The sequence below is a fragment of the Notothenia coriiceps genome, unplaced genomic scaffold (assembly GCF_000735185.1).
Source record: "Notothenia coriiceps isolate Sejong01 unplaced genomic scaffold, NC01 NC01_scaffold00031847, whole genome shotgun sequence".
Lineage (NCBI taxonomy): Eukaryota > Metazoa > Chordata > Actinopteri > Perciformes > Nototheniidae > Notothenia > Notothenia coriiceps.
The window spans coordinates 181,321-200,015 of record NW_011364548.1 but is presented as its reverse complement, the minus strand read 5'-3'; the positions used below and the strand labels follow the sequence as shown (position 1 = coordinate 200,015).

Genomic DNA, 18,695 nt, shown 5'->3' with positions numbered 1-18,695 from the left:
GACTTTTTAAGACTTTTGAAACCCGCTGAACCCCTTGTATTACTATTAACCACACACTCACCTGGCCAATGCATTCCTGGTGGTAATCGTTGTCTGGATTTCCAGACGACAAAGCTGAGTGGATGTCGCCAATAATGATTCAGGAAGTCTGCCTGAGTCTGACCAGGTAGTGGGTGAGTTGTGGGGTGGACCTAAGTGAAGTGGCAGTTGAGAATGAAACCAGCGCTCCCTCCTAGAGATCTTGTCGAGAGAGCGAGAGGTGTTTCTCCAAGCAATCCCATGGACCTATCGGCCACACAAAAACAATGCACATGACACATTCCCTGCGTTGATTCCAAGCTTCCCGGCTCCCGATCGCAAGATGTCCGCCTTCACAGTGGCCAGAATGTGCGGAATGTGGTAGAGATTGGAAGGCACAGGAGTAATCAGGCCCTAGTAAGAGTCCATATCATCCCCATGTGGTTATCGTGAATGAAGAAACGACGGGTCATTAAGGTTGTGCATCGACTACAGAAAGCTAAACTCCTACAGCAGAAGACCGCATTTCTATGCCAGAATCAGAAGAGGCCCGCCGGAGGCTCTGGGGCAAAGCAAAGTAACTTTTCCAGTTCCACACTTGACTTACACTTGGTTAACTGCAGGTGGAGGTTAGCCGGAACAAGACAAGCACAAGACAGCATTAAGCACACCATGGGGCTGTTTGATGCCAACAGGCATGGCCCTTCCGACTGCAGAATGCTGCCGTCCACCTTCCCAGAGTCAAGACCTGCTGTTTTGGGATGCTGAACTCACCTATCTTATCCGGATTACGGCCTACCTTTTGTGCTTCAGACCGATGCCGTCGGGACAGGGGCTTGGTGGCTGTCTTGGTTCAAGTCCAGGATGGAGCTTGAGAGAGTCATAGCCTATGCGAATAGGAGGCTTTGAGCCTGCCGGAGCGAGGTATCCTGCACAGATCCATGCAGATGCCTCTCCCGTATGTCAAACCAGGAGGTCACAACGGTCCTACAAACTGTGTGACCTGTCCTCAGCGGGTGGGGATCAAATATGAAGCAGTGCATGGGGAGACACAGCCCCCACATTAGAACCAGGAGGGCCCCTGATGAACACTGCCACAGAGAACCCTGACTCACAAGACCCGTTGGGCCGGGCACGTCAAGTGAGCCCTACAGCGGAGGTGGGGATCGGAATCCCTGCCTGCCATGACAAAACAGGAGATCCTGTGTGGGGCAGAAGGAGGACCCCTGTCATTGGCTCCGTCTTGCACTACAAAGTTTGAACCGGAAACCAAGGCCGCAGCGAGAAGGGTCAGTGGTGGTCGGTGATGGTAGTCCCCCATGCCGTTTAATCATAACAGGGGGTAGCGGAATAATGCTGGTTGCTTATCGAACTCCACAAGGCGTTGGAGAGAGGAGGCGGTAAGAAAGAGATAGAGGAAGAGGTACAGCAAAAGCACAAAAGAGAGAGAACACAAGGGTTTACACTGCTTATCCCTCCAGTGGTGGCCGATGACTGAGCCAGGTCAACCTTTTAATGCTATTGGTTCACTGAGAACAGCTTGTTGAGAACACAGCGCCGCCTCGCCTGAAATGCTCCCTGCCAGTGTCGACTATAGAGGTAATGGTCCATTAACAGCCACTAATTATTCCCATTCCCTCTCTTCTTTCTCTCTCAACTTTAGCCGCGCCAGTATTATGCATTCCTTCGGAGGTAAGCCCGATTCTCTGCCAAAGCCTAGATTGAAACGTGTCGGACTGGCAGTAAAAGGGAAAGTAAGCATCCAATGGCATCTTTTAATACCGATATTTAATATGTTATTTGCCTGACAGAGACAGCTAGAAAGACACGCGCCTTCCATACACTTTTCGAGGTACTGTGCACTTGTGGCGTAATGGCCTGCCAGACAGAGCCGTGCTCCGAAGGCCTTTCATACCCGTCAAAACAAAGGAAGGTTGTGTGGATATAAAAGAAGCGAGGAAAGCTTGCTAAGTACACTGAGATCTGCTTTGGTGAGCAAGGAATGTTGCACCCAATCTGGAACCCAGAACTGAGCCCCCAGCGCGGGGGGGCCGCGTGCCGCGGTTTCCGATTTCATAACAAAGTGAACAGCACATGGACACCACACCGAGACACAGAATGAACAGACCAAATATCGTATTGCCATAGAGTTAGGGCACAAGTAAGGTTCTGTTCTCACCCTTGTTGGATTCACTAACTTCGGCGGCTTTAAGTTGCTGGCTAACCGATTTAATGACTTTAGGGTTACGGCATTTCAGACTTCCCGCTGACAAGCTGTGATAGAGTTTGACCAACACACTGCAAACCTCAGCCTTGTTTATATTGCCCAATCATGAGTCAGACAAAGAGGGACGAGCACAGGAGCATGATTGAACACAGAGCATGCTCCACTGAACCTTTAAGAAAGTCTCAGAGCCCGTGACCGCCTCCTGATGACAGGAAACGTTCCAAGTGCCTTTAAGTTCTTCTTTTAGGTGTATTATATTTCCTTATTATTTAGGTGTTGGGGATTTATTAGCATAAGTGGAATATACATTTCTTGACCGTTTTTTGTTTGAGGCTCCGGAACACGCTCGAACTGAGATTGTGTTATCGGCCTATATGGAGGCCCAGCTGTTTTTTTTTATTGAGTAATTAGAGGTTCCGGGGTTGTACAGCAATGTTCTTCCAATAATGTCAGGGACATCACAATGTCTAACCTTGTGACTGTGATGTGTATATTAGTATGTGATATATGGATAGTATTAGTGGTGTAACCCAATGTCCCGGTAGCCCTCTGAGAACCCTGACTCTTCATTGGTGTTTATTACTGGTGATAGTGGGTGTTCATAGTATGCAGAGGGGAGGAGACAGGACACAGTAGATCGGATTGCGGTGAGACGTTGAGTAGTGATTTGTTGTGCATCGCAATGGGCCAGCTCTTCTGAACACCCTTTCGGTGGAGTGAATACAAAGATTAGGACACTAGCTATCATGTGTTAACCAAATGCCAACAGCCCAAAATTTAACAGACAAAAACATAAAATAATCAGTATATGAGGTGAATGGATTATACAGGCTGACGTGGAGTAAGCGTCACAAGCGCCCTGCCTCGACATAAGCAATGCGGAGTTCGCTTTGGGATTCGGATATGTGCGCGTAGGTCTCAACATGAGCGGATAGATCTTGTGGCTAGCAGCCCTCTGAGGCCAGATACCCAGACTCATGAACTGACAGGGGACAACATCAGACCGGTTCTGCTAGAACAGCAGCGGAACTACTAAAGGGTGCCATTCAGAAATTAATTGATTGGCCCACTCATGTAGGCCAGGCTGTGCACGACATCTTGTTGGTGTAGCCATGTTAGTTCCTCTCCAGCCTATGCTGTTATAGTTTTTAACCTGTGTGACCATCTGTCATCGATTGGTTTTGCTGTTAGGCCGCGTCGGGCTACGGTCAGTGTGAAGCGACCGTGTCAAGCGTCTAATAGGTTTGCTTTGAGCCCTCGTTGCCGGCAATTTGTTGTTCCTTTTGTCCTTTGAACAGGTATTTGTACTTCGACTGTTCTTCCTGGGTGTTATGGTCTGGAAATGGCTTGGGACGCCATATTACAGTATTAGAACATGTAAGGTAGCAGCCTTGACCAGGCCACTTAGTTGTAGCTTTGCGCAGCAAATAGTTGTTTTTTGTACATTGTACACCGTACTTGTTGTTCTGGCCATCTTGACGCTAATGTTAATTCACTCCACGAAAGGTGAGCATGTTAATTGCAATAATTGTACACTTTGTTACGTTAAAAACGTCCAAACATTCGTTTATTTAATTAATGGGTTAGTTAAATGTTTATTTACCCGGCTGTGTATGTTTGGGAGTGAGATCTTTTGTTTGTCTTTTCATTTGGTTACCTGTATGGTTAGCATGTAAATGCGCTAATGTTTTTATTCAATCCGCAAAAGGTGTGTCAGAAGAGCTGCCATTCGAAGAATAAATCACTACTCAGCGTCTCCATCCATGCATCTACTGTTTCCTGTTTTCCGCCCCTCTGCATAACATCCCATCACCAATAACAAACACAACGCAGAGTCCCAGGGTGTTCAGAGAGGCTACGGGACATTTGGGTTACAGATACAACAATAATATAAAGGGGAGCTTATATTAGTTGTATTAGTAATTATTATCAATGTTAACTGTAACTGCGTTTAGTTTTTTATTGTCTATATACATATCTTTACGTTTGATTAACTTTAGGAAAATAAAAACTAGCAACATTTTTTAATGTGACAGAAACATTAAGTGAAGTCAAATATTTTCATTAAGAAACCGGATGATGAAACGCACACACACACGCACACACACACACACACACACACACACACACACACACACACACACACACACACACACACACACACACACACACACACACACACACACACCCCCACACACGCACACACACACACGCACACACACACACACACACACACACACACACTTTGCATTGTATTATTGTATGAGAGAGGGGCCAGGTTGAATTGAGGCGAATATTTGTAATGTTCAGAGGTTGTTGTGTTTAATATTCATGAGAATATTTCTCATTGTTCAAATGATAATAAACATTTGCATAAAGCATATTTGTCAACTCATATGTTGATAAGAGTATTAAAAACTTGAAAAATATTCCTCTAAGGTACATTTACAACAGATCAAAAATGTGCGATTAATTTGCGATTAATCGCGATTAACTATTTTAATCGACTGACAGCCCTATGTTTTGCACATCAGCGTTGGTTTAATAAACATTGGCCTGCACGTGTTAACAATTTAATGCAATGAAGATTAATGCAATTACGCTGCAGTTCCACATTCCCATGTGTGTGATAACAGCAAAGGAGACACCAAATAGGGATTCAAATGTGACTTAAACACATGTGACTTGCTCCATCGAAATCAGTCGCATTAACCGAAGACACAGGGGCGGCGCTGCGGAACAGAGTGGTGAGTGAAAGCTGTCATCTTCCCTTTACAAGCTTCAAAAATGTATTTATCGTGTGATTTTGGAAATAAAAGTTTCATATTCTGAAAGCCAAGACTTTGTTTATTTAAAATCAAACAAAACACCCGAACCCCGAAAAAGTATTTTTTTACGCAAATCCACGTTTATTTTGAAATGAGCCGTTGCGACTTCCGACTGATTTCGATAGAGCAGTCATTTTCCTGAAGTGGACATACATTTTACATTTCATATTGCTACACCAGAATAACAAACTTAATTCCCTGCAAACATAAGCTTTCTAATATAGCTGCTACTTGTTTGTGTGAAAGCTCTCTGGCATTGCTTCCTGTTTCACCTCAGATGGTGCCGTTAATACCAGGCTCATTAGCAAGGGGCCGACTCTTCTGTTCCTCTCAGAGAGATAATGGGTCACAAAGTCAGACCTTAGCGTGGTTAATCAGTTTAATAGCCATCTGCTGAACATATCCCTAAGCAAAGTTAAGCAAAAGTAAAGCCAATAAATAAATGTCTTTAACTTTTATTCAGATTCTGATCTTTTCTCATTGCAAAAGTCAGACTGTACAGAAACCCATGGGGAAATTACCTTTCTTCTTTATATATTAAACAAATATTTATTTAAAAAGTATTTTTACTTGTGATGTTAAAAGTAAAACAAAACTATTGAAAATAAAAACAATAAGGTCTTATTAATCAATTTACAAGTTAAGCTTCTGAACACAACATCATTAAATAACACTCTGGTCTTACATTGTTGTTATTTTCTACTAACTAACTAGCTATCTGCAGCTTATGAACACTTCTTTGTTTCCATATATTCAACAATAATGTCATTATTTTGCGTGGGACATTCAGCGTTAGCCTCAGTCTTTTTGCAGAAAATCATCTATATCAGAGCACCTGTCCAGGACACTTGAAAAAAGTCAGCACGAGACCAATTTTAACCAACTCATAAAGCTACCATTAGCTAGCTAGCTACAGCCAAAATTGTTAGTTACTAGCTAGAAAAAGAAGCATGCCAGTGTCTTCCTTTGACTACAATGATGGTACTCTGAGTAGTCCATCTGCTAATATTATCGTTGCTCTGTATTCGGTGAGAGTACGGAAAGTTTTACAGGCATAACGGTAACTGTAAGCAGAGTCAACCGAGGCCAGCTTCTCAATTAACCTTATGAACCCCTACCTTGTCAACCCAATGTTCTTTGTGGCTCGAAAAGATCTTAGTCTTCCTTTTTATCCACGTCTGCAGTATCTCTACTTGTGCAGGACTTTGTCATAGCAACACCTGTATGAATGCCTTGCCACTTTTCCAAAGTGTTTTAAATTGGCTTGGATGTGTAAAGGAGAAGCCATGTGAAAATAACACGAAAATAACCAGGTCTAGCTTGACAACAACCTCTTTTCTCTTGTGGGATTTTGTTGTTGTTTGCAGTGGGTGGTAACAGTGCTGATATCTTTGGTTTGGAACAAGGACAAATTTGAGAGGATGACATGTGGTTTCATATTATGGAAAAGTTTGTAGGTTGAAGACCGTGAGCCAGGCTTTTCTCTCGAGGTTCAACTGTGAATCTAATCCTTAGTACGTTCACTCTCTGCTTTGGCCTTGAGCCTTTTGCAGACAGCAAGTGTTGATTTTCACACAAACATAAACTAAAGGCAAAAGGAAGGACATCAAAAATATGTTACACAATAATCATAGGGAGTCTTGTGACTGGCTGAGTAGAGCATCAGTCTGATTTCAGCATTTGGTCTGCAAACAAGCAGGAAAAATAAAGTTCAGTGATAATTTCTTAGCAGCTGCACATCAGTTTTATACAATTCTGAGCGCAGTGTGTTACGTTTATATTATACATTTAAACATAGACCTGAAATGAGTCTAAACGACTAACAAAATATGTTGGATTGTGTTAATATTTGTTTGAGTTCTCTAATTGTGAAGCTAACAAGCTCTTTCACTCTTGGGGAAAAACTCTAGAGATAACTCAGAGTCAGTGATAAGTATGGAGGGAAAGATTCTGCTGCTCGCTAATGATAAAGATCGAGAAACAGCAGGACCAACAATGCTGTGTTCTCTGTGAAACACTTAGTATTAAACACATCATCAGAGAGCGACACTTGGGCATTTAGACTCTTTTTTTAACCAAAGCCTCCTGCTAACAAAGGATATTAGCCCACCGTGGTTTTGTCATTGAGCCTCCATTTCAGACTTCACCATCCAAAATAACAGCTGCAGCAATGGGGACATGTTGTGTCTTATATCCAAATGTTCAATGCCCATGTTCCCTGTCAGAGCAATTTAGTGTGTGTGCTTTAATTTCAGCAGGAAGTGAAGGTACGAACAAACCTGATGACTAAACTCTGGGGGTTTACCATTTATCACAATGTTTAATAACATCAGTAGACGTACAGAAGCTATTAGTGGACGAGATAATCATATTGCTTATCAACCCGATATAGCCTAGACACTGAGTCAGTGACAACGAACCCTGTTACCTTGGCTGCCCTATAATAGAGGCACGACAACAGTGTCAAAAGTGGGAAATAACAACCAAAACATTCTTTAAATCTAATGACGTAATCGACTTGCTTTGCTCCAAATCTAATTTGAGATTATGGGCAAGTTTGTAATGAAAGTCAAAGTTCACTCATGCAGAGCTGTAGCTCCTCTGAAGGAGGAAGTTATTTCATGCTTTATTCTCTTTTGTTTTTCCTAAGGGGATGGCATTACATAAATATTCATATTAAAGTTGCAACATATCACATCAATTTCTTCAGCCGCCCGTAAAAGCAGTTTGCATGATTATTTCCTTCAAATAAGAATACAATAAGGGCATTTGTGTATAGCTATGCAACCTGAAAATGTACATAATGAGTACTTCTTTTGTACTAAATGTACACTGTAGTCTTGCTATTTTACTTATTCTACTAGTGAAAAAAGATCTGAGTGCTTCTCTCACCACTGATGTTAATTCTGACAACTAAATAAGCCCCTGTTAAAAATCAGCCAGTGTAGAGCGGGGAGTTATTTTGACAATCAATGGGACGTTATCGCATTAAAGGCATTCATGTTGAAGGCTGCCAAGTGACAAGTGGTTTCCAGCAGCTGGTTACTTTGGAGAGCACAGAGGCATTCGCTCTGATATTCGTGTGCTCTGCCAGCTCCTGATGTCCGAGCAGTTTTCTCTACCAGCTGGCTACACTTTTACCACCAACACAATTGTCAATGCATGTTGAAAAGTGTGGGCTTTGGACAATTTTGTCATGTAATGATGATAAGACTTTGAATGGTTAGACTTGGAATTACAGCAATGCAGAAAAATAAATATTGATTGATAAGGACCAAACCAACAGCTACATTTAAACAAATATATCCACTCAGATGAATACATGGTGTCTCGGACTTGTGACTCAGACTCGGAATCTTCTTGGGTGACTCAGACTAGAACACAGGCAATGATATCTCTGACTCAGACTTGGACTCGGACTCGAGCAAAGGTAATGATCAATCTGACTCGAACTCGGACTCGACTCGGACTCTTCCTAGGTTACTCGGACTCAAAAAGTGGGGACTTGTGAGTGACTAGGATTAAATAATTGGTGACTTGACTACAACACTGCTTAATGGCAAATGACTCTCAAACTGTTTTCCAAATCACATATAGATATTTTGGGCTGATGAATGTGTTTTTGTTCCCTTTCGGGCAGCAGTTGCTTCACTTCATGTCAGTGCAGGGGTGATGATCCAATATGATGAATATTCATGTATCTTGTTCTTTGTATTTAATTTGTAATCATTCAATATTAATGGAGGTATCTTCCAGATGGGTGAATTCCTGTGATGGTGAATAACTATGGCTTCAGTATCATTGAGAACAGCATCTTTAAATCCAAAAGGCCACAATTTAGATTATTAAACCATTTTGAATATTTGTTTAACAAAACAAATACTAAAAGCAGCCCAAATAACAACTTAGCATTAGTCATGTCTCATACCAACCCCATATGAATCATGTAAAGTGCAACCTGTTACTAAAAAAAGTTAGTCCCTTCTACGATAATCAGAATGGGAAAACATGTCCTATGACATAGACATTTTTATATTGCAATTACATACTATAGTTTATATGTTCAATTCAAAAAGTGAATAAGCACATAGAAAAAGGATTTATAAGAAATAAGCATCATGATAGAAAGCACTGTATCCCCAGGAGTTTATACATCTCCCTCTATTTAATTAGTCAACTAGTAAGTTGTTAGTTCAAACATAACCAACATTTTGGGGAATTTACGGATTCTTCTTTTAAATGTTTAGCAACAAAATGCCAGTTCTAATGGAGCATGAAACCACAGACTATTCAATAATACATTTCTGTAACATTTCAGGGAGGAAACAAAATGCATATTGTCTAAATGGCCTTTATCTTACCATGTCTCTGGCTCTTTAAAAAGGTTATGAGTTAAATGAAAACAAACACAGCAATGTTCCCCTTCACTTACAGTAGGCCTTGTTTCTTTGTAAATGGGTCTGACATTTAGTTCAAATAGATCTCTAAAATAAAGTCCCATTTCCCCGTTTCTGCCTGCCAGTAACTCCCTTTTATGTTTTGCATGGATGTGCCTGGGGACAGTTCTTAGTCCATTAGCACACATGTAGAGTCAAATATTGTTTCGTGGCCACATAACAATTGCTTTCATTTCCTTTCGTTGCATGTTTTGTCCCTGTGGCCAAATTGACGTGATTTAAAATAAACAGTAGATTCACAAATAAATGTGAATGTAAGGTGTTAGAAATAACACCTGGCATTACAGCTGAAACACTCTTTTGGACGCTGCTTGTTGCTGATGTCTTTATCGAGTTATTACAAACCTAATGGGACTTCTCTATCAAGCAGCGGAAGAACAGAGTGAGTAGGATGTTGTTCTGCTCTCACCTTGGCCTCAGATATAGAAGCTATCCTGAGGGAGGCGGATGTCAGTCATTAGCCGAGCAGCGTTTCATCAACAGGGGACTGGACATGTTCTCCCAAAAATGTGACAGCTGAATAGGTGTCGACACTCTGATGACACACCGAGCTGCCACAGGTAAAAAGGTGACACCTCATTTCAGTGTGTTTCCATGCAGCAGGCACACAATTTGCAAAAGAGTGTTTTATGCTTCTTTATAAGTATTCCATCACATTTCGAAGGGAAACCTTAACTTTTCCACCCGACTACATCTGTATCTTTCAGCTATAGTCACTGGATACCTATCAGATCGAAAAATTACAAAATAAAATACAATTAAACTCACAAAAAACAATGCATTGTATAAGATATAACCAGTCTTTGGGTGTTGTGATCCCCTTTCAGTGCACTGTAACTTAGGACATCAGATGTCTGTGCAGTTACGTAATACAAACAAGAGATGATTGTTATGTCTTTAAATGTTGTAATTGGGCTGATTCATTGCTGTGTTTGGATAACACTTAAGCGCTGGTGCCTCATGTTTGATGTTGGTTTAACTAAGGAGCTACCCTTTGTTTTTCTGTCGAAAATGTGGCCAAAAAAGGTGAAGGAATGTGGCGTTCTCTGTGCATGCTTCCCACGGCAGCTCTTGCTGACAGTCATTTAGATGCAGGAGTGGCTGGATTCGAGGACATGATTGCCTCTGCAGCCGAACATCAGCCACTTTCATCGCTGGATATTCACATTTTATGTCCAGTGATTCTCAGATGAAAAAAGTCTTGAGGGGTGGGGAGGCTAAAGTGGAACAGGTAAATGATCCAGAGAGATGACACTAGAGGAATAGGAGAGGGGCTGAAAGGCAACACTGCCAGTGCTTATCAGGTAAAGCCAACAGAACATGATTATAACAGACTCGCAGACCAATAAGAAGGTGATTTAAACAGTGCAGCCCGGAAGCAACCTTGCCATGTTTCTGTCAATAAAAACAGCTTCAGAGTCCCCGGTGAACACCTCATCATATAAATGGGCCCATTAAACCCACTCATCAGAGGACAACAAGCCTTTTGAATCTGTAATTGATTATTAATCCCTGCTGAGGTTCACTCTCAGAGATCATTCAACTAGTGATAAATGAGAATGTCAAAAACATTAACAAGGGCTTGTTGTGTACATCTGAGTGTGCGTGAGTGGTTTTTATCACTCTGTAGACTTCTCTAATAAAACTGTGATCCCAAGCTCAGCAAGAGGTGGAAGGACATTACCTCCAGCCAGTCTCTTTAACTTCCAGCACTAGATAATGATTCCCAGCCAGCAGACTTTTACAGCTGGTGTGGTTGGAGTGAGCAGAGATGCAGACAGGAGCTCTCACTATACATATGGATGTATGCATTCATTGGGGGGGGGGGGGATTTGGATTAATCCATTCCATATTGGGTTGTGGCAGCAAATTAGATCTGTGGTCAAGATATGTTTATGATACTAAGACTTGTTTTATTTAAGATGATTTTCTTAAACATATTAAGACTTTTATAATTGTAGAAGCATACATTTAAAATTAAAGTGAATTGCTGAGATTAGGATTGTTAGCAACATATTTTTTATGGCACAGAAGCTTCAGACATTCAGGACTGGGTTATTTACTGACATATTTTATGACGTGTAAACTTTACTTTTGGGTTTACATGCTTCTCTAAATCAAAGTGAAGGTGAAGTGCAGAAACGATTGCCAAGTAAATCAACTTTGCTTTTCTAATTATGTGTTCCCAAATGCTGTGTTCACTTCCCTATCAGAGTCCTCATGCAAATAACACATATTCATTACACACTTTGGTGAAAACCACTTTTCAGACACCACTTGTGTTTAAAGGGAACAGGAAAACCCCATCAACTCCCTACTAATCATTCTGCTGCCCTGCTGCTGTTTTCATCAGCGTCTCCACCGTGCCAGTGTTTTTAATGAGGGCAGAGCACCTCACGCTGTCGACCACAGCAAGCTAAAAAGATTAATTACATCTTAGCACCACCTTCCTTGCTTTCACATTCGACCCGAATCATTTAGCATTCATGGTGTTGAATGAAAACAATCTGAACCCTTGAATAATCAAACAATCTTTAGCTGACAGGGCAATCATCCTGTCAGGGAGGAAGCTGGTGCCATGGCACGACCTGCAGCGTTAACACTGGAGCACAGAGGGGAAACAGCCTGGAGAAAAGCCTCCTTATAATTCCAAGTAGGAAAGGGTTTTTGAGGGTCTGAAGTGGTGGTGAGGATAGGGATTACTGAAAGTTGACCTTTGCAAAATGGAATGCAGATGAGGAAGCATGAGCTACTCCACAGTGTTTGTGGAACAACGAAAAGGTCATTTAACAATGCTGTTCTCTTCTATTTCTTAGAAATATTGGATGGATTCATTGCAGTCTGTAATTGTTTGCAAATGGTCAACTTGGTGGTGTGTGTGTGCGTGCGTGCGTGCGTGCGTACGTGTGTGTGTGTGTGTGTGTGTGTGTGTGTGTCAAATGAGAATCACTGAATGCCATTATGAGAAAACAAAAGTTTCTCACTGAAAATGATTAATGTCTGTTTTGGTTGTGTCTTTTTCTCATTTCTGGATGTTATCCATCCATCCATCCATTTAAAATATTCTTGGAAGAAGATACAATTAAAATATTTAAGGAGAAGTTTTGCTGCAAAAAAGTTATTAAAGACAATACATATTTTATATAGGTTTTATTCAGTCTATTAAACAGAGATTTTAATAAACTGAAATAAAAGAGAGGTTTTAGAGAGTCAGTTTAAACTCGCACTGACATGCGGAACATGTTTTTTTACAAATATTTTTTAAATACAACAACTGATGTTCAGGTGCTCAGAAGTGATCTGCAATTCAAAGTTGAATTAACTAATAAAACATATACATTTATGTTAGAATAACGAGAAATCATTAGTTATTTCCTCCAAATTCCTGCACCATGTTTCAAAGAGTCTGAACAGGAAACAGGCATCCATCTCCTGTTAGATAAGTTATTCAAACCACAGCAAGCATCACTTCTTAATCTTACAGTTATTCCAGACATTTTGAATGTTCCCGAGTAATTGTTTTTTGCCAGTGTTTTTGTCCTGCTCATTTGTGACAGATAGTGTTGTTCTGTGAAGAGGGGCTGCCCTTCGCCCCGGGCGTCTCTGTCCCCACTGATGATGTAACACGCCTCTAAATTAGCAAGGCCTCTGTTACAACCGGCTCTAATTTAAGCTGACACAGAGCTGACAATGCAGAGTCATGCCTTAAGGTTAACATGTTAAACCTGAATACGAGATACATCCGCTCGTGGGTTTTACTCCGTGGTTCTGCATGCTGGCGATGTGTTAATCTGTGTTCCATCCTGATGTGTTTGTTTCACGTCACACAACCATATCTGATAGAAAGCACAACAACTCCAAAGAAGTGTTGGAGGAAACCATGCCACCCTGGTACGTTTTTTTTAAATCAACATTATTATGGAATGTTAACTAATGGCTGGTGAGTCCAAAAATATCAATACTGAATGTTCATAAAGCATGCAATGTTTCCCTTTTTATCCGAAAACATCTTGAAACAAGGAGTTTTGAAGCCTAAAGCTATGAGGGAAAAAAATCACCAGAGATTCTTCATATGGTTTAGATTATTTTCAAAGTGATTTGATATGATTTTTAAAGTCACATGAAAAAACAATGCCATCATGGCAAAAAGGCAGAAGGGTAAGTATGTGTTATTCCAGACGGCACAGACAAACAATGTATTTTGTCATTTAATTTGAAAGTCTTATTGTAAAAGATAGTGTGACATTGGACAATACATTTTTTTTTATTGTTATAGATATTCAAAGACAGCAGATAATAAGTCTCGGTGATTTTTGGTTACCCCCAACCTTTCACAAATCACCACTGCTAGGTCAAACTTTCCATTTAAGAATGTATTACAATCCATTTTTAAAAGCTCCACTCAGTTTCAGTTTAAAAAGAAGCTGGATGATCTTGGGTATAGAATATGCTCAAAACTCTGATTAAAACCAGATTATGATGGTTTGAGCCATAGGGACAAATTAATACTTGTGTTAGAATAATGACAATGTTAAAATAAAAACATTCTTCTAGCTACACACAGCAGGTAAATCAAATGAATTACAGTTTGTGGTTGCACAGATGGCCAGGAGAAGACAGATGTTGAAGCAGTGGATTGGCAGAGACACACATCATAGAAGTGTTTGGACTCCCGTTCTCTTCTCTTCTCACTGGGCTTGTTTGATCAGCTGCCGGACATTATCCTACTCTCCTTTTCCACTACACACTTCTCTGACTGCTCACCTAATTCCAATCAGTCCGCACTGAGGTGTGAATCACAACGTTTCCTGTGCCAGCGCTGACTTATTACAGCCTGCCTGCCTTCCAAAGATAACTGCTCTGCCTACTTTCTCCCTTCTTGCTCCCATCACCACAATACTCCCACATGCAATGCAAACTCTGAGTCCAACCGCCACAGCTGTTTTTTAATGTCAGTTTCATGTTCACTCAGCTTTATAAGCAATAGGGAAACCACAGAGCCTGAGGAAACGGCTGTGTTGTCCGAATAAGGATTATTGGGAATTTACGGTGTCAGCATATTAAGAACAACTTGGACTATCTCACATACATTTTCCATTGATGTAATGAGCCACAAAGGGGTATTCTTTCCATACACAATTATTTGTTTTCTTTGATTTGATAGATACACTGTATTACCATTCTTGATCCTCCTCCATTCAGGTTGGTGGTTCGATCCCCAGTCCCTGGACTATGCACATGTTTAAATGTCCATATGAAATCTAACATATAAGGATCCTTATCTCTTTTCCCTTATTTGATCATGAGTTCTATTTTTTCCGAGTAAAATGTTCATGAAAGCCTGTTTTTCGTTAAACTGAGCCAACTCCTTTGTCTCCTCAGAAAGATGAGGCTATACCAAACCATCAGCAAACCTCGAGGCTCTGCTCCAGTTATTTTTGTTGATTATGGCCGACGTAAAGTGCAGTTGGGTCTTTTTGAAAAGGTTTTGTAGCAGAACAGGAAGCTGGCACTCTAAGTTGCTGTAAATGAACAGCAGATCCACAGAGAGAACCACAGGGAGGACCGATGTTGCAAAGCTATCTATCTCAGAGAAACACACCTGCAGAGCAGTAAAACTGTGTTTTTGATAATCTGTCCTACCCAGAAAATATACTCCCCTCACATGCCTCAGAGTTTCTCTGACATTTGAGCATTCATTTTTGTATTGTCTATGGTAAACGCCGGACTTATATTATACTTATATAGCGCTTTATCCAGTCTTTAAGACCCCTCAAAGCACTTTACATACTACATGTCATTCACCCATTCACACAGAGCAGTGTACCTTACTCACGGACCTAACATTCACACACATTCACACATTGTTGGCCATGCCATCGGGAGCAACTCAGGGTTAAGTATCTTGCCCAAGGATACAACGACATGTTGTATCTGCATGGGCTGGGATCGAACCCACAACCTTCTGGTTGAAAGACAACCGCACTCCCTCGCAGCCACAGTCGCCCTTTGCAGGGACAATGCACAACATACATTGCACCAGATACAGCTCATTTGTATGTAAGACATTATGTTATACTGTACCACTCTTACATGTGCAGGGAATGCTTTACCGTACGACTTCTGCATTGATAGAGATGTTTGGGCATTTTTTATAAACCAATACAACTGAAAATGAGACCCCCATTAAAGAAAGTACCACGCACCAACTCCCTTATTGCTTCTAAGCACGTATTTGATAGTAATTAAATCATTTTTTTGTATGCAATTAAGGTTCTTGATGCTTTAGACTTTTCTGCTATATTAAAACACACTAATGATTTTCCAGAAAATTAGCATTGTAATGGTTTGTCATTAAGGTCTCTGATGATGGTATTCACCCACTGACTACTGATTACAATACATTGTGTTAATGGTACTTTTGGGATCGTTAAACATATTTAACAGCAAGACTCCCTTAAGCCATTTTAAAGAAGAATTAGCATCACTCTGTCGAACTTTAATACAGCTGAACTCTAAATTAGACACTGCATTTACTCTTCATGAATGCTTCCCATAATGGTGCATTGCTGCTTATGGCACAGAAGACTTACCACAGGAAAATCTAAATGTTCAAAACAATTAATCCTCATCGACAGGGAAAGACCAAAGCGGGCTGCTTATTCCTGGCCGCAGATCATTGATTTCAGCTGAAAGGACAGATTATAATGGAGTGTAGCCAGTCTTCTAATAAAGTGAACATGATATGATTAAAAACGCTGTCTCCATGTATCAGAGCAGGCTCCGACGGAAACATGTAGATAGATGCAGACATTTGACTATATTTCTCCACAAAACAGCACTTTATGTTTATTCAAATTGTCTTTGTGTTGACTTTCATATTAAGTGTATTTAAGTGCATATGAACAGAGCAAATGGTTTCTTGTGCTATAGAGGTTCTTTTTCTTATTTTGTTTTTAACTCCGAAAAAACTGGCCATCTGGGATGTAAGCTCCTTCTATTACATTTGAATTTAATCTGCAAGGCAAAAGTGCTGTTCATCCTCCTGAGGCAAAAGCTAGCTGATATTCAAAGTAATCATGCACTGCTGTGCATGTATATGTTTGAGAGAGTAGACCCATTACTGTCTGTGAGGCTCTCGGGATGCTCCATCACCTTCTAACAGTGCAGATTGAAACACTTAACCTCATGCAGAAAATTAATGCCACACATATATACAGGGATGGAGGTTCCTAAAGATAACCAAGTGAATAAACGCAGGGCATAAATAGTGGCCTAATTCTGTCTGCAACCAAGTGGTCCGACCGCATCATACCTTATCTGAGCGTTTCCATTAGAGTGGCCCCGGTTCCCAAGGCCCCTGCACTGCCTCCTGATGAAAGCTTCTGTTACAGCAGGGACCTCCTAAGAGCTGACAGACAACTAAATTGAATTTTACAGTAAGCAATTATGCAAATGAATTTCAATATAACTTTTTACATGATTACATTACATGTCATTTGTTAGACGCTTTTATCCAAAGCGACTTACATGCATTCGGTACAGTGGGCAATACCCACAGGAGCATTTTGGGGTGAAGTGTCTTTTCCAAGGACACAACGACATGCTGACTGCAGTGGGACTCCAACTTGCTATCCCCGGATTCGAAGTCCAGCACTCTATCCACTGAGCCACAGCCTCCCGATTAGATGTTTGCATTATGCAGGGGTATGTTTTTTAATTAGGAAACAGCATCATGATGGAGGAGCTACATGAGATAGGATTAATGTTCCTTAATTCCAGAAGTGATAGGAGCAGCTTTCTTATATTTAGAAACATAACTGAACATGATTAAATGTGTAAGTAAAACATGTTCACACTTATCTGGAGGTGTTGAAACTAGCTAGTGAATGATGATGTAGTCAATAACATGTTAATAGAACAAACAGCCAATAAAACATGCAGGTTTGGGTCACCAAAACAGTAATTGTGACATTGTATAACAAGAGTACAAGTTCTCCAGTGGAGAAGAAAAATGCCCCTCTTTGTTCTTAACAGGTCAAACTGAACCATCTTTGAACGTAATAAAAACAGCCTCCAGGTGACTGCTGTATAGTTCACTACACTCATGATACTAATTTAAACACAAGACACGTACAGTTGCTTACCGGACAGCAACATGTAAGTATGCTTGCCAGCACTGCATTATGGTAAATTGATCTTTGTGGTGAGTGTTCACCGGTACGTCCAGTACAAAGAAAAACAAAGTCTTGAAATGAGGAGACATCAGGTCTGCACATAAATGTTATTTTTTTAAACTGAGGCTTGCTATTGTGCTGCATGTTCCAGCTAAACATGTGTTTGCTGATGTATGATGCTCATGGTTTGGTGTTGAGTAACAAATTATACAATTCTGTCAATGGAGACGTAGTGTGATTTGCTTGATCATTGCCAAGCGCCTGTTGACGATTGATGAACTCATCCTAAAAGCACAACGACTCCTCTGAAGGTCCGCTGGCACCACAGAAAGTTCATAAATATGTAGTTCGAATGGATGTTATAATCAACAAGCCCCTTATGTAAGAGTAGACTAGACGTCCCTCTTACTCTCAGGGCAAAAACCACTACATCTCTCAGAAAATGTTCTGCATTTGTTCCCCATCTGATGCATCCACCATGGCACTTACAAACTGGCTGCAGGCAATCTGCTCCACTCCAGGACCCTGCTTGTTTTGCTCCCCTAGCTTAAGCACATACCGAGATGAATAAACGTGATGAGGCATACATTACTTAAGCGTGGATGCTAAGTCATTAACAAGAGATATGGTACTCAGGATATGCAGTAAGAGATGTGTAACTGGAGGTTCACAGATGTTTTTGCTTCGCTCATTACGCTGACTTCCTCACTCACATCCTCAATCAATGGCATTACAGAGCCATTTTTGGCTTTCTTTAACCCTTAGATGCACGAGTGACTGGACCCTACACTCTTCCATAAGTGGGTCAAAAAGGACCCGTATTAGAATTATGTGTTTTTATGCCATTTCTGCCATTTTCATTTTGGTTAAGAAAAATCACTTTGATAGTCCTATACCCCCCACCCTAACCTTCCCTTATATTGTAAAGCGATTTTGAGTCCTTGAAAAGCCCTATACAAATATAATGTATTATTATTATTATTATTAT

At 40.8% G+C, this 18,695-nt stretch overlaps 2 protein-coding genes across 2 annotated transcripts in view; both read left to right on the top strand.

Moving 5' to 3' along the window:
* Window positions 1–927, top strand: part of LOC104960339 (glutamate receptor ionotropic, kainate 5-like) — a 19,389-nt gene extending 18,462 nt beyond the window's left edge. The window contains exons 5-6 of the mRNA XM_010788341.1: window positions 340–435; window positions 832–927. Coding sequence (XP_010786643.1) covers window positions 340–435; window positions 832–927 — 192 coding nt within the window. The remainder of the gene's footprint in view (window positions 1–339; window positions 436–831) is intronic.
* A 175-nt stretch (window positions 928–1,102) lies between these two features.
* Window positions 1,103–18,695, top strand: part of gcgra (glucagon receptor a) — a 25,611-nt gene continuing 8,018 nt past the window's right edge. Inside the window, exon 1 of the mRNA XM_010788340.1 lies at window positions 1,103–1,159. Coding sequence (XP_010786642.1) covers window positions 1,103–1,159 — 57 coding nt within the window. The remainder of the gene's footprint in view (window positions 1,160–18,695) is intronic.